Source organism: Lactuca saligna, chromosome 3 (assembly GCF_052625555.1).
Source record: "Lactuca saligna cultivar CGN05327 chromosome 3, ASM5262555v1, whole genome shotgun sequence".
Classification (NCBI taxonomy): Eukaryota; Viridiplantae; Streptophyta; class Magnoliopsida; order Asterales; family Asteraceae; genus Lactuca; species Lactuca saligna.
The window spans coordinates 74,534,560-74,550,092 of record NC_136419.1 but is presented as its reverse complement, the minus strand read 5'-3'; the positions used below and the strand labels follow the sequence as shown (position 1 = coordinate 74,550,092).

The following is a 15,533-nucleotide window of genomic DNA, read 5'->3' as shown; positions in this document are numbered from 1 at the left end:
AGTCCACTAATCTAACTCTGTTAAGTTTCTATTCTGAGATTCCGGATACATGATGTGACTGGGTCACATGGTAATGTTTTAAGAATCAAAGAAAAGTAAAGGAACTTAAAAGAAAGAATATGCTGAATCTGATCGCATAGATGGATTTCTATCGCGTAGTTTGAAGATCGGATTCTTGAGCTACTTCTTAGGAGTTATGAGATATTGCTTAGGAATAGATAACAATAAGTTTTCATATGGATTGTAAGGATAAGTTTTTCCGCATAGTTTTAAAATAAAAGAAAATTTTGATTTTATTTATTTTAAAAATATCCTTACAATGGCATTTGAGGAAAAATTGTTGCTTATATGATTCTATTAATAGCAAGAGTGGAAATATGAAATTGATTCCTTCATTTGTGGTAATGTCTAAATTTACCAAATAAGGAAAGATTCTCATCACCCAAGTTACAATTGGACCGGGACTTGGAATCATGCAAGTTGTATAGCATGATGAATGAGAACTTTCAAGTATTGGAAAAATTAAGACTAATTATTTGTTCACATGGATGTGTGAGTCAAGTAATGGACTAAGGGATCGAGTACATAGTCATGTGCACTGATTAAGTCCACCACAAAAGATATAAGGCTATTCGTCATAGTTTACTAAAGCTCAGTAAATATGATTATACTTACAAGCTTAAGTGTAACTCTGAGACATTGGAAAAGGTTCCAATGTAAGGCAGAGCGAATAAGAAGAATCAACTTAGGCAGAAAGATAAAAGTTTCTCAAATCTGAAAAGATGGGAGAGTACTTTAGTATCAGCTTTGTGATCATCTTAATGATTAAGAACCATATCAAAATTTGTTCTCTAAGAAAGTCTTAGTTTATTCTTATGACTAAGAAGAAGGAATCTTGAATTGTTGAAATGGTTAAATCAAGAAGATGAGTCATACTTCGTTCCAATACAAGTCTTAGAGTCGTACTCCAAGATTGTAATTTGAGTGACATGTCTTAAAGAAGGTTTAAAACACTTATCAAATGTAAGAGTAAAAGTTTTCTACTCTTGTACATTTGAAATTGGTAAGTTGTGATGTTTTGGATAAAACAAAGACCAACTAAGGCCAATTGTGTGAAGTGTTTGTCTTGATTAGAATCCACACTATCTCTTGAATGTTTGACAAGGAAGTCTTATATGTCAAGAGGACAGTGGGAGTCTTAAAGGTCTTGAAAGTCTCAAGAACTAATCAAGAATAAAAACCTAAAGTTCTTCACTAGCACACGACTTAAGGTTTATAACCTATCGTGTTGACATATTCTGTGCCCATTCTAGTTAAAGTTGGCTTTGCATATGAGTTCTTAGAGTTCTCAATGTGTTGCACAACAACTTGGAAGCAATGGTAGGCCCTTGAGCTGCCAGGTGGCAAGAAATTAAGATTGAGTTCAATCCATATGGTTTTGGATTTGTCATTATCCTTGTCTTGTGATTATGGTTTTGACAAATTCATATGGGTAGGAACTCATACACCATTAAATCTAAGTGTCATAAGGTTTCTCTCCGATTCATGAAAATGATGGTGAGGAAACACTTCCACTAAGTAGATTTTAGCTAGATAGCAATTGTGATCTCAAAGTCGTTAGTGGAGCGTGTGTGGTTTACCGGCACACTAACTTGGACTTGTGAGAAATGGCAAAGGTCAAAACGATCAAGACTATGATTACGGCATCCCTTTTCATAGTTCTTAAAATTGTTTTGACACACCCACAAGCTATCTAAGGAAGGTGTATGTTTTGATAAAGTTTTATCAAAACAATCTAGTATCAGAAATCTGAACTTTGGTAAGAAAGTCAATAAAGTATTGATTTCTAGAAGTCCAGTGATTTCTGAGTACATGTCAAAGCTAGTGGGATCATAAGTGTTATGCTAATAATCATCATGTTAGTGGGAGCATGATAATTACGATAAGTATTGCAAGCTAGCAATGTTAATTATAGAAAACAAAAGGTTTCAACTGGGAAAAAGTTGTTTTGCTATAATTAAGGGAGAGGAAATTATACTTCATCTCAAATCTATAAGCTTAGATCGTGAGGTTTTAATCATTTAGTCAAGAATATATATGAATTTCATGTTGGAATGGCTCAACATAAGGAAATTCTGTATATGGGTCCATTATTTGCGTTCTAAAATTCGATTATGATTACGACATCCCTTTTCATAATCTGAGTTATGAGAACTTGGCAAATAGAAATGGAAATGTTATAGCAAAAGACTGGTTTAGTCTTTATGTGAGACATCATGAATCGTGTCCCATATGCTTCGGATATAGGACCGATTACATGTGCTATATTCATCCTTTCTAAAATTTTCCAAATGCCTAGGGCATTAAGAAGGGAAAAGGTTTAGAACTGGATATGACTAAAAGGATTAAACAATTGTCGAGGACAATCTAAGGTTCACCAAAGATTGGTTGCTCAAGGACAGTTGGAAGTATAGTGATAATTCTAGAAGGACCATATTGACATAATCTGTAAGGAGGCAACTCTTGTTCAGAAATGATAGTCAAAATGAATCTGGAAATGTTTCAAAGTCAGAGATTTCAATCTGTTTAAGATTAGGAAACTTAATGCAAGAAGGATGTTTCCAAGGATTTGATCTCCTTTGGAATACTCTGTAATGATTTTTGCCAAGTCTTTCTAACTTTGTGCATAATCATTACAAGAGGATCGATGCATATAAGTTTAGAATCTAACAGATTTCAGTAAATGACATGAATTTGGAATTCTTGCATTTGCAGTAAGGATTTGGGAGTGTGAAAAGAGAATCATTGAAGTTATGTTCATTTGATCTAGTTCACAAAATAAAGATCATAGACAAACATATTATGCATACTTGGTGTATGGCATGACTATTGTTTAGAAAACATAGTGTACATGCTTGGAGCATGGGACAACCAGTGTTTTAAATTCAAGAATAAGGTTGATAGCTGAAACAATATACAATGAATAATGTGTAATCATATGGTGATAAATAAAAAGTGTTTTATTTATATTCATAAGTTCTGAGACCATATTGGATTCAATTTTTATTGTGTTTCACTTTGCATGTTTTGACTTCCCGAATAAGCTAGGTTATTCTTCCGGAATGACTAAGTTATTCAAACCATCCACAGTCGGTCATATGTTGGAAGTAGATATGAATTAAGACTGTCATGGGTTGGCTTGTAGAGGTCTAAGTTGTTGGACAAAGGGCTACAACACTCATGAGTGCTCATAAGTTCTGAGTATTGGATTCAACCCGCGCTCATTGGAATCACTTCATGGATTTTATCACGAGTGATCATGAGACGATAATATCTTATATTCTTCAAACCTAGAGATATGAGTTGTTACTATGAGTTGGTTGTACATTGATTGCACGAAACTGCATTTGGTAACTCGGTGCTATAAAACGTGTCTTTGTGTATGATTCAACAAGTAGTAGAACAAGCCATATAAGTCGAAGTTTATCCATTCCTTTTACCTTCGAGATGAAAGCGATATCTGTGGGCCCCTCGATGATTTGATGATGACAAATGGAAGTGCTCGGCCGGGCCAGGACTGATTTGATTTGTTCAATTAGTCAGTCGTCATAAATCGGAAATCGGGAAACAACTAATGGACAGAGAGAATGATTATAATCCATGTCTCAGTCCAAATGATATCTAGAATGGAGGAATATATGATCCCTTATCTAATGGACAAGTCGTTGACAAAGATCAGAGTTCATCTACAAGGTCAGAGTTCGACAGAAGCTTTTGAGAGCTACGATTGCTAGTTGGTTCCTGAAGTCATACGCAATAATAGTTTTAGACTTATCCAAGTGGGAGACTGTTGGATTAATGTCTAAGTCCATAACTATAATTGGTAAGACTTGACCCGACCCGGCATGGTCCATTTGGGTTGCATGGCGTCATGCACTTGGATAGACTATAATGAGAGAAATAAGACACTTATGGTTATTAATATATTATAAGTTCTAGTATATTAATAATAAGAATAATGAGATTATTTAATTAGTATTGATCAAGAATTAATCTAGAATTAATTAAGTGATCAAAAGAAGACTAATTAAATATATGGGTTGATTGTGTAAATCATTCATTCTTATATATGTGGGCTTGTGATCCAAGATTCCTTATGTTGGACTAAGTCCATGGGGTGACCCATGGATACTCCATGGAGGTTAAAACCCATGGAGCATAAGGAATGGGTAAAGTCATGAGTTACATGGTGTAACCCTAATAGCCACCATATAAAAGAAACCCATGGCTCAAGAAATCGTGACTATGACTAATGTATGTATGAGGGCTAGACGATTTCATGAAGTGTTCTAATTTCTCTCTAAGTTATTCCAAGTGCTTATGGTGTTGTGTGAACCATTTGAGGTGTCACACTTGGGGCACTAAGCACTCAAGCTTCATGAAGACAAGCACTATCAAAGAGGTATGTATTCTATCTTGTTATATTCATTATTTTGTATACTAGATTAGGATAATACCTTGGATGTTCATATTTGCATGTATAATAGAGAAAACATAGATCCAAGGTATTTAGGGTTGCATGTACACTTAGGAGTGTTAGAATGCTCATAACCCAACACTATTACCCATAGAGTTGAACGGTTTCGACATCGTTCTGGGAATGGATTAGCTTAGCGCCAATGATGCTGAGATTCAATGCCGAAAAAAGATAGTAAGGGTAAACCCACCCAGAAAAGAGTCATTTATGGTGTACGAGGACAAACGCAGAGTGAATTCTGGAATCATCTCCCTGATGAAAGCCAGAAAATGTTTGTCCAAGGGATGTGCATCATACTTGGCATTTGTTATCGATTCTAAGAAGGAAAAGAAAGAGGTGCAGAATATACCGATTGTGTGTGATTATCCGGAAGTCTTTCCCGAAGATCTTCCTGGGTTACCACCTGATACACAAGTAGAGTTTCGGATAGACTTGTCACCAGGTACAACACCGATAGCAAAAGCACCTTACCAATTAGAACCGGCGGAGATGAAGGAGCTTATGACACAACTTCATGAGCTGTTGGACAACGATTTTATTCGACCTAGTTCATCACCCTGGGGAGCTCCGGTGTTATTCGTGAAAAAGAAGGACGGAAGCATGAGAATGTGTATAGACTACCGAAAGTAGAATAAGGCAACGGTGAAGAACAAGTATCCATTACCGAGGATTGATGACCTATTCGATTAGCTGCAAGGTTGGAGCTACTTTTCAAAGATCGATCTTAGGTCAGGATACCATCAGTTGAAGGTAAGAGATCAGGATATCGAAAAGACTGCATTTAGAATAAGATATAGACACTACGAGTTCTTAGTTATGTTATTTGGACTGAACAATGCTCCAACAACATTTATGGATTTGATGAATAGGGTTTGTAAATCATTCCTCGATAAATCTATAATAGTGTTCATAGATGACATTCTAATATACTCAAAGAGTCAGCAGGAGCATGGAAAGCACCTGAGAGAAGTATTAGAAGTTTTGAAGAAGGAGAAGTTGTATGCTAAGTTCTCCAAATATGAATTCTGGATTCGAGAAGTCCAATTTTTAGGTCACGTGGTTAACCAAGAGCGAATAATGGTTGACCCAACAAAGATAGAAACTGTAATGAAGTGGGAACGACCAAAAAGTCCCACGGAGATTCAAAGATTTCTGGGATTAGCTTGATATTACCGAAGATTTATCCAAGGATTTTCTTCGATAGCTGCTCCATTGACAGCTTTGGCCCATAAAGGAGCCACATATGCATGGAGTGAGAAACACGATGAGGATTCGAGAAGCTAAATAAGAAATTGTAGTACCCTCACCGCCCCATGTATACTCACATCATTCTCAATAAACTGACTAAACATTCAACTTCCATTTTATAGGCTGTTTCCTTATCCCCCCCCCCCCCCCCCCCCCATTATAGTTCAGTTTCGTGAATAAGACATACTAGTGATCCAACAGACTTAATCTTATACATATAGTAATTAACTTATAATATATATATATATATATATATATATATATATATATATATATATATATATATAAACACAGTGTATTTAAAAACTTTTCTAAAATATAGGTTTAATTTATTTTCGAAATTAAGAAAATTATTTCAATTTGAAATAAACCAATTAGGATTTAATCTTTATCTTTTAATTAACAATTAATTAAATTAATTTAAATCTTGTGAGGATTAAATATTATTTACCATTAACTATTAATTAGATAATTTAAATTTAATTGTAATCCCTTTCCATCTAAATTTTCAAAAATCAAGTAATAATGGGTTATCCCATTTTAATTATCCCATTTTAAACAATTTAAGATTAATAATTATCAAATAAGGAAACCCTAGAAAATTTGAAATTAAAGGGTGGAGGGTACGGTTTTAAGAACCCTAGCCCAAGTCAAAATTTGCATCCTTTAGGGTTTAATTTCTATAAACCCTAATCTTGATATATTCAAATATTATGCATATTCAATTGAAAACAACCGCTTTGGTATCACTAATGAGATTTATAGGTTACAAAAATCATATTTTGACGGTAAAACTTAAACCCTAATTTCGTATGCAACCTAAAGGATCTATGTTTTAAATATTGAATTTAATAACCAATTGAATATTAGGAATCCTATAAGAACGCTATGTATTTCGAAAATGGAAAATTTGTTTAGAATTACATACCTCTTGATTATACTAGTAGATAATCCATCACAATTCAACTTGAAGTTAAACTAGCACTAGAAATCTCATTCTTCTGATGATGGATAAATTTCGACTATCCTTGCAACAAGGAGGCTTAAAGAGAGAAGAGAGATGATGGATAAATTTCGACTATCCTTATGAATAAAGAGATGGCCAAAAATCATAGGTCGAGGGGTTTTTATATATATTAAATTCAGAAACCCTAGATAACAATAATTTGATTAAAATAATATTAATTCAAATTGGTAATTATTCAACTTCTTATTTATCTGTAGAGAATATTGTAGAATTCCCATGATATCCCTAATTTCGTTCACCCATCCAAGGAAGTTTCTGGAACCCTAATTTGTTCAACTATTGAACAATTATACTCCAGCCCTCACACTTTTAATTAATCCGATTAATCCTAAATTAATTTTAATTAATTTATGATTTGTTATTAATTAAATAATACTATTTTTAGTTAATATGTTATTTCCATAACATATTAATAAATTCATTTATTGTTATTTATTAATTATATAATAAATTAATAAATCTATTTCTCTCTAAAAAGTTATCCTATTGAATTACTATGTCTAAATGTAGTGTGCCGCCCAAAAAGAGTTTGATAATAATTGAAGTATATACTGATTTAGTTTAATTTAGTTATTAGTTTAAACATTATCCAACGAATAGAAGAAAAGTTTGCATTCCCCATTAATTTTTGTAAAATTATTCTAGGAAATAAGAATCAATCATTAAGAAGAAAACCAGGGGTATTTTTTTCCTAAATTAATGTGAACTTTTTTTTTTCCCAATGATGTAGTTTTATTTTCTATTAATGTTAGTTTTATTAAACAAAAAAATTAAGAATGGTGGAATGATCGAATACGGGAATTAATTAATATCTATAACCAGTATTATAAATGAGCTTACAATCACATTTTAACATATTTATTTGTGAATTCGACTCAACCTAGTCTATCGATTTTCATTAAAGGTTATTCGGATGTGAATTTTCATAGATTTGGATTCAATCTGTGAAAACCAGTGTTTTAAAAACCGGTTTGAACCGGCCGATTAAACCGGTTGGACCGGGAACCGGAGAAGAGAGCGGTTCAACTATCTCCGATTTTACACCAACTTTGGAACCGGATTGAACCGGCCGGTTTTTAGAAAAAACCGGTTGAACCGGTTAAACTAAATAAAAATACATGGAAAAAATATTTTCAATAATAAAGGTGGATTTTTTCATATTTATTTAGATTTCTCTAAATAAAAACATATGGTAAATGTTATGATGTTTTTTGATGCATTTATATTCATTTAAAATTATATTTTGTTTCGGTATTATACTTTATTTTCTTTTGGAAGTATGCGAATTGATATAAAACTTATAGTTATGTGTTGTTTTATTGTATTTATATAGATCTACAACTTATTTTTATGTGTATTTTTTATGTTTGAACTTGTAGACGTCAAATTCATGACATATGTATGTATGTGTAGAAAAATAAGAAAAAAAAATAAAAATTATAGAAACCGGTTGATCCGACGGTCGAACCGGTTAAACCGATTGAACCGGGAACCGATCGCCATACCGGTTCAATTAAAAAACCAGTTTTTAAAACATCGGTGAAAACAACAAACACTTACCGACATGAAATATGTGTTTTTTAAACAACGAATATAGTATATAATAAAGAAAACTCATCAATTAGCAGGAAGCTAAGAAGAGGTGATTATATGTCGACGAACCAAATCTTGTCGACACGGCCTGACTACACAAATTGACTTTTATGACTTATCTATAATAGTATGTATGTTTATTAATGCTATGCATCTTCATTTCGCCACGTAAACTATCTTTTCATCATCTCACTTTCCTCTATATAAAGCCCCCCAAATCTCATTAAAAAAAATACAAACGAACTAAGTGTTCAATTCTACGTTTTCAAGCTTCTTCTATAAGGTATCGAGTGAAAATCAAAATGGCAGAATACGGAGGAGATCAGACATACGGAAGAGAAGGTCGGCAAACAGATGAGTATGGCAACCCTGTTGATCAGAAAACTAATGAGTACGGAAACCCACTTCACTCTACCACCGATGAAACCATGGGTGATTATGGTGTCACTAGTCACCAGGGTCTAGGTCACGCCACCGGAGAAACTGAATCTTATCAAAACCAACCTAGCGCCACCCCTTTGTCCGGCAGCAACATTGGCATAGGAACTGGGGCAGGATACGAGCAACATAGAGAAGAAGGCCACGAGAAGAAAGGGATGACGGAGAAGATCAAAGAAAAGCTTCCTGGTGGTCACAACACCGACGAGCATCAAAGGGTTTCCACAACAACAGCAGGCGGTGTTGGTGGTGGTGGTTATGGGGAAGGAGGGGAAACCCACGAGAAGAAAGGGGTGATGGAGAAGATCAAGGATAAGCTTTCTGGGCATTAATTAGATCCTATGATATCTTTGTGACGATGCATGTGTATATAGAATAATAAGATGCCAGAATAATAATCTGGTGTATTGGTGTCGTTTGCCTTGTATGTTCTTGATGGGTAAGAAGCATAGGTGGGATTGAGCGTTGTATTGTGTGTTATATCGTATGTAATTTGGTTTAGTTTTATTGCGTTTTTCGATGATACTTTGGTGTTCTAGAGCTTATAGTTAATTACTTAATTAATTTCCTGTCTTGTGTAATTGTGTTTAGTCCATGTTGCTCGTATATCGTTTTGATGGACGATGTTATCGTGCAAGTAAACATGGGCATCATAAAATTTGGAATAATCAATCAATTATCACTAATTCTAACACTACAACCCATGAGTAGTGTGCAATAGCCAAGTCGGTTGTATTATCACAACAAAATGCCAAAGTATGTGAGAGAATCTTCCCTTCTCATAGATTACATTTTGCAAACCTCCATGAATAGTGCAAAATAACTAACTCACTACAAAAAAAAAAACGGAAGGTGTGGAGGGACACGATAGGTTGTGATTGGGAAATTTGTTGTCTGTATAGGTCCTTGGAATTGCTTTTGGAGATGCCTTTCATATAGACAAGATCCTTGTTAGGTATATTTTTTTTAGCAGATGTACGTTTTGTGGTTGTTATATAGGTAATATCTTTTCCAGGAGACGTACGTTTTTTGGTTTTTATATAGGTCATGTCAAGTTAAAGTATGTCCAGTGAATAAGTTTTTATAAATTTATTCATTTTTGAAGCCGACCACTACACTATGTAGAAACGATAGTGAAACCGTGTCGCACAAAAGGCCAGCATCCCTTATAGCAAACAACAAATTGTCCTGCTCACTAGATTTTCCATTACCAAATTCATAAAAACAAAAAACCCTAAAAATACCTTTTACCCCAATATAATGTAAATTCGTATAAACTTTTTTTGTATCCCTTAAGAAAGTCTTAGGTCCACTTGACAGTTACTGACTGAAAATAGTCTGTCAATGTAAGAAATCCTAACTAAGAATAGTCTGTCTAGATAAGAAATCCTGACTAAGTAAGAAATCATGCATTTTGATTATATATCTGACTGAATGTGCTAACTGATAAAAAATAATTATTTTTCTCTTTTTTGATGGATGAAGTTGCTGAAGAGTTGTAAAAACATACATTTTAAGCACAAATTTGATTCAACATTTAGAACAAAGCATACATATAATATTTTTGTACCCAAAATACCCCTATTCATGAAAAATACCATAAATAACAAAACAAATCAACGATACACCAATTAGCAATCCCAGACCATTGATTGAACAATTTCCTTTGATATTGAATTGAATTCACATTTTTGAAGCCATCCATTCACTATAAGAAAACTAGGGCAACAACTACGGCACAATCCGTAGCTATTCAGTAGGTATAAGACGATACCTACGGATTGGCCCTGTAGCATAAATTCCCTTGGGAAATACCTACGGGTTAGCCCTGTAGCATAAATGTCCTACGGAATTGCTACGGACTAGCTACAGAATAGCTACAGCTGTTTCCGTAGGTATAACACCTACGGAATAGCTACGGAAAACAATAGCTACAGAATACCTACGGTTACTTATGAAAGTCATGTTTGACTATTTTCCTACGGAATAGCTACGGAAATACATAGCTACGGATTTCCTACGGATTACTGACAGAGCCAACTTTGATTACCATTGACTTTATTACCTACAGATTTCCTACGGCTCACATTACCTACGGCTCATATTACCTACATTAAATGTGTCTAATAATACACATTAAAAGTGTCAACTACAAAAGTTTAACTAAGTGTTTCCAAACATAAAATTGAGAATTATTTGGTGGATTACTTGGCAAATTACCGGGTAAGTTGAATTGATAAAGACTCACAAGTGTTCTTCAATTTGAGTTTTGAATCAAAGGCCAACAATTATTCTTATTTCAATACACCATAATCAATTATCAAAAAAAAAATTACAAATATAAATACAAATATAGCAATGTACTTTCATTTATTTATTTATTATAGTAGTAATTGAGAACATTTTTTTTACAGTACAACACAATAGATAAAACAAAATGAAAATATGATATTATAATAAGTGTTGGGTATATGGTCTTGCGTCTTGGGCTCGTCTCTTAGCCTTATTTTGTATCCCGATTGGGCCTGTCCATCAGTGACTTATTTTGTTACGGTTTGAGTATTTATAGATGCCTGCATGCATCTTAGTACGTAAGATTCTAGAGATAATCATATAGTCTTCATTGATTTGTTATCTTGTAAACCCTAAAGCCTCTACATCGGAAGTTCTTTGTCGAGCGCTGCTGAGGCTTGAATCATTTAAATCATTAAGCATACTGTTGATTCCATCTCTTGTTTATTACTTTACTAAAATTATTTTGCCAAACCTATGAAAGATCTAAACGATCTTAGAGATTTATATCTCATCAATTGGTATCAGAGGAGGAGGCTGTGTAATTCATACACATCTCTTCTGTGAAAGAAGTGATTAGGGTTTATTCCGCATTAACTGATATTTATTGAGTCGTCACTCCATAATTGACGTATCTCATTACTTATTCGTTTTGCCCTAATATTATATATTACAAGTCTGATCTTTCAAACAGGTTAAACGATCAAGCATGGAAGATTCTCAATCTAATCCTATCAACATCTCAAACAGTATTGGATCAACAACAAAGATTCCTATTCTTTACGCCCAAGATTACGAAGTTTGGGCGCATCACTTTGAAGACTACGTCATCGGATCTGAAGATAATGGGTATCTTATATGGGAAGCTATTGTGTCTGGACCATTTGCTCACTCAGGAACATCTAGAATCATTAAAACTCAGAAAGAGTATAATGATCTGTTAAAAGACGTGAAAGATGTTGCTCAAGACGAAAAGGAGAAGTTTCAGTGCAACATCAAAGCATTGAGACTAATCCGATTTGCTCTTCAGTCTGACACGTTTAGGTTGGTGAGTTCCTGCAGTACCGCCAAAGAAATCTGGGACAGGTTGCGGGAGTTATATTCCACAGATGAAGATTTGGAGCATTCTATTCAGACCTTGCTTTTGTCTGAGTTTGGTGAATTTAAGCAGAATTCTGATGAAACTATCACTCAGATGTTTGATCGCTTCAATCATCTTCTTAGCAAGATGATCAAACATGATATAGAAAGGAAGTTGATTGAACAAAAGGTCACCTTTTTGAATGGCCTAATATCTGAATGGAGAGCTGTCGTGTCTACAGTTAAAGCTCATGAGCAATTTAAGTCTTATTCATTCGCAAAACTGGTGGGAATTCTGAAATCCTAAGAAAAGATTGTCATGCAAGAAAAGAATGTGGTCTCGAGTTTGGGTACCTTGGCTCTCCTATCAAAGGGCAAGAATGCAGTGGAAGCTGAAGATTTGAACCTGGAAGACTATAATCTTACTTCGGAGGATTATGCAATGATGGTGTCTAATCCCAAGAGGTTCATCAAGAAAAGGTTCCCTATCAATAAGAAACGAAATTGGCTGGGAAGCTATAGTTCTGAAAAGGTTAGGGAGGAGCCGAAGACAGAGGAACTAAAGAAAGAGGCGAAAGTTGAAGAAGATTCAGGTGTTAGCTGCTATTACTGTGGAGGAAAGAACCATTATGCTAAGGATTGTGTTCTGAAAAAGATGGTAGAGAAAGATGATGAAAAAGATGAAGAGGTTGTCTTGATGAAAAAGCTTGAAGAAATCAAGAGGAAGAAAGTTGCTTCTAACCCTTCTATGAATGCTCTTATTGTACAGGGTTCGGCAACAGATGACGAGTTCGGTGGCGTGGAGGTATGGTCCACTGACTCGGAGGATGATGAGGTGAGAAAGCCTTCACATGGAAAGACATATGTTGCAAGAGGTGACGAAAGCAGTGGGAAGTGTTTGATGGTGACTAATGTATCTCACATGAGGGGATACAATATTGATGGTGGAAAGCAGGACATCAAGGAGCGAGAGGACTTATGCTTCACAGCAAAACCTCTTAGTGTGCAGATCAATGAGCTCGATGAACTGATCAAGAAGGTACAATCTCTTTTTATTTCATTCAAAGTCCCACATAAATCTTATGAAAAAGAATTAAATAGCTTAAATTCAAGACTCTCAAATCTGGATAGTTGTTTAACTCAAACACGGGTCACCAATTCTAACCTAACTGACCAAATAAGTAGGGTGTCTTCCAAAAGTGAGGAGCGAAGGATGTGGATAGAGCAAAAAGAGTCGGAGCTGATTAAGTCAAAGGATGAAAACATTTATTTACAAAGAGACAATTTAAAACTTTTAAAACAGTGAAATGTTTTTTGTTTGATTGCTAAACGTCTTTATGCTAACATCACTCAACTGCATCTAAATTGTGAAATAGGGCAGAAAATTCATCGCATGATTTTGCCCTTCCTTGAGTTTAAGAAGGATGAAATCGATGCTGAAGTATATAACTGTGAAAGTGTTGTTTCGTCTGATGATGTGAATCCCACTTACATGTATGGTCTGGACAAAATCGAATCTTTTATAAAGTCCAAAGACCATAAGGACATGCTGAAAAACATTTTGGATGAAAACGATAAGCTGAAACTAAGGACCGAAACCATACAAAAATTTGACTCATTGAATGCCAATTTAAGTTCTGAAAATAAAATTGATGTTGAAAACGCATCTGAACTTAATGAGGACGGCGATATGAGTGAAATTTCTGTAGAGGATGAAGTCGACTGTTCTGAGTTTGTTAAAAGCGAACCCGAAAACCACAAAAATCTTATTTCTGAGAACTCTGTGGAGTTTGCTCGTTTGTCCCAAAATAAGTCCCCAATTCTTGAGGAAAAGGATGTTGTGTACCAAAAGGTGAGAACAACACCAAATCATGTATATAAAGTCCAAGGAGTAACCGAACATCAAACAGCTGAACTCACTGCAATAGTAAATGAAGATAATGCAGATGGCTGTGATGAGTTTTTCTGGTCTGCTCCTATAGATAATGTCGACGAGACAGTCGGTCTATCTGAGTGAACGTCCTGGAAAACCAAATGCAGATATGTACCAGAACCATTGAACAAGCCTGACAACTTCGACGTGCCAAGCACAAGTGGAACAAAATACGTACCTGTAGAAGAACTCACTTCCACAAGCGAAACATCATTTGTGAAAAGTGAACCAGCTGATAAGAAGCAGAAGCAAAAGGCTAACATCCACAAACAGCCGACACAAGTGAAGGATCAAAAGCAGCAAAGGAATCTGAGATACAAAAAGAATCACTCAGAGCGAAAGCAGTTTTGGCGATCTCAAAACACCCATTTCTCTTATCATGACAAAAATTCAAAGTCAGAGAAAAGTGCTTTCAGGCAGCAAGAGAGCAATAACAACCGAAAGGACAGGTTCGGTTCAGAGAGCAATAACAACCGAAGGTTCAGTTCGGAGAGGAATAACAACCGAAAGGACAGGTTCGGTTCAGAGAGCAATAACAACCGAAGGTTCGGTTCGGAGAGGAATAACAACCGAAGGGACAAGTTCGGTTCAGAGAACGACAGCTACCGAAAGCACAGGTTCGGGTCCGAAAGTAAAAGTCATCATAGTTCAAGGTTTGGTCCCTCCAATGACCAAAACCAAAAGGGTCACTTGGAACCTCAAGTCAGGAAACATTCACAATCCAAACTATCTCATTCTGATTCTTCTTATTCTAAACCCAACTCAGCTCCAATTCAAAATCTGAAATCTTCAACAGATTTGAAAGGAAAAACGAAGATTTCCTCTGTTAAGAATGACCGAAAGCAGTCCAAGTCCCAAACGCCAAAACCTGAATCCAAACCGACTGCAACAAATTCTAACAAAATTAAAGTATTCACTATTAAGAAGAAAGATGAATCAACATTAATAAAAAGAACATATCTTGTTGATGTTTCTCTTACTATTCCTGTTCCTGTGAAAGGCTCACGTGGACCCAAGAAACTTTGGGTTCCTAAATCTGCTTAATTTTTGCAGGTTATCAGTGACGAGCAGTTCAACAAAGAATGGTATATTGACAGTGGCTGCTCACGTCACATGACAGGAAGGAAGGAAGATCTAAGAGAATTTCGATCTCTTCCAAATGGTGGAAATGTCAAGTTCGGAAACAATTCATTTGGAACGATAAAGGGTTATGGGATGATAACGAATGGAGACTTCACAATAAGAAAGGTGGCGTACGTTGAAGGGATACAACGTAACCTTATCAGTGTATCTCAACTGGTGGGAGGTACCGGTCTCAAGGTGTCATTTGATGATGAAGGCTCTGAAATCATCGAGAAGAAAACAAAAAGAGTGATTCTCAAATC

At 35.2% G+C, this 15,533-nt stretch overlaps 1 protein-coding gene across 1 annotated transcript; it reads left to right on the top strand.

Annotated features, from left to right (window-relative positions):
• The first annotated feature begins 8,624 nt into the window (after positions 1-8,624).
• On the top strand, positions 8,625-9,366 carry LOC145036883 (uncharacterized). The gene has a single exon (XM_078985415.1). The coding sequence runs from the start codon at positions 8,708-8,710 to the stop codon at positions 9,173-9,175; it is 468 nt and encodes a 155-aa protein (XP_078841541.1). The 5' UTR covers positions 8,625-8,707; the 3' UTR covers positions 9,176-9,366.
• The last annotated feature ends 6,167 nt before the right edge of the window (positions 9,367-15,533 follow it).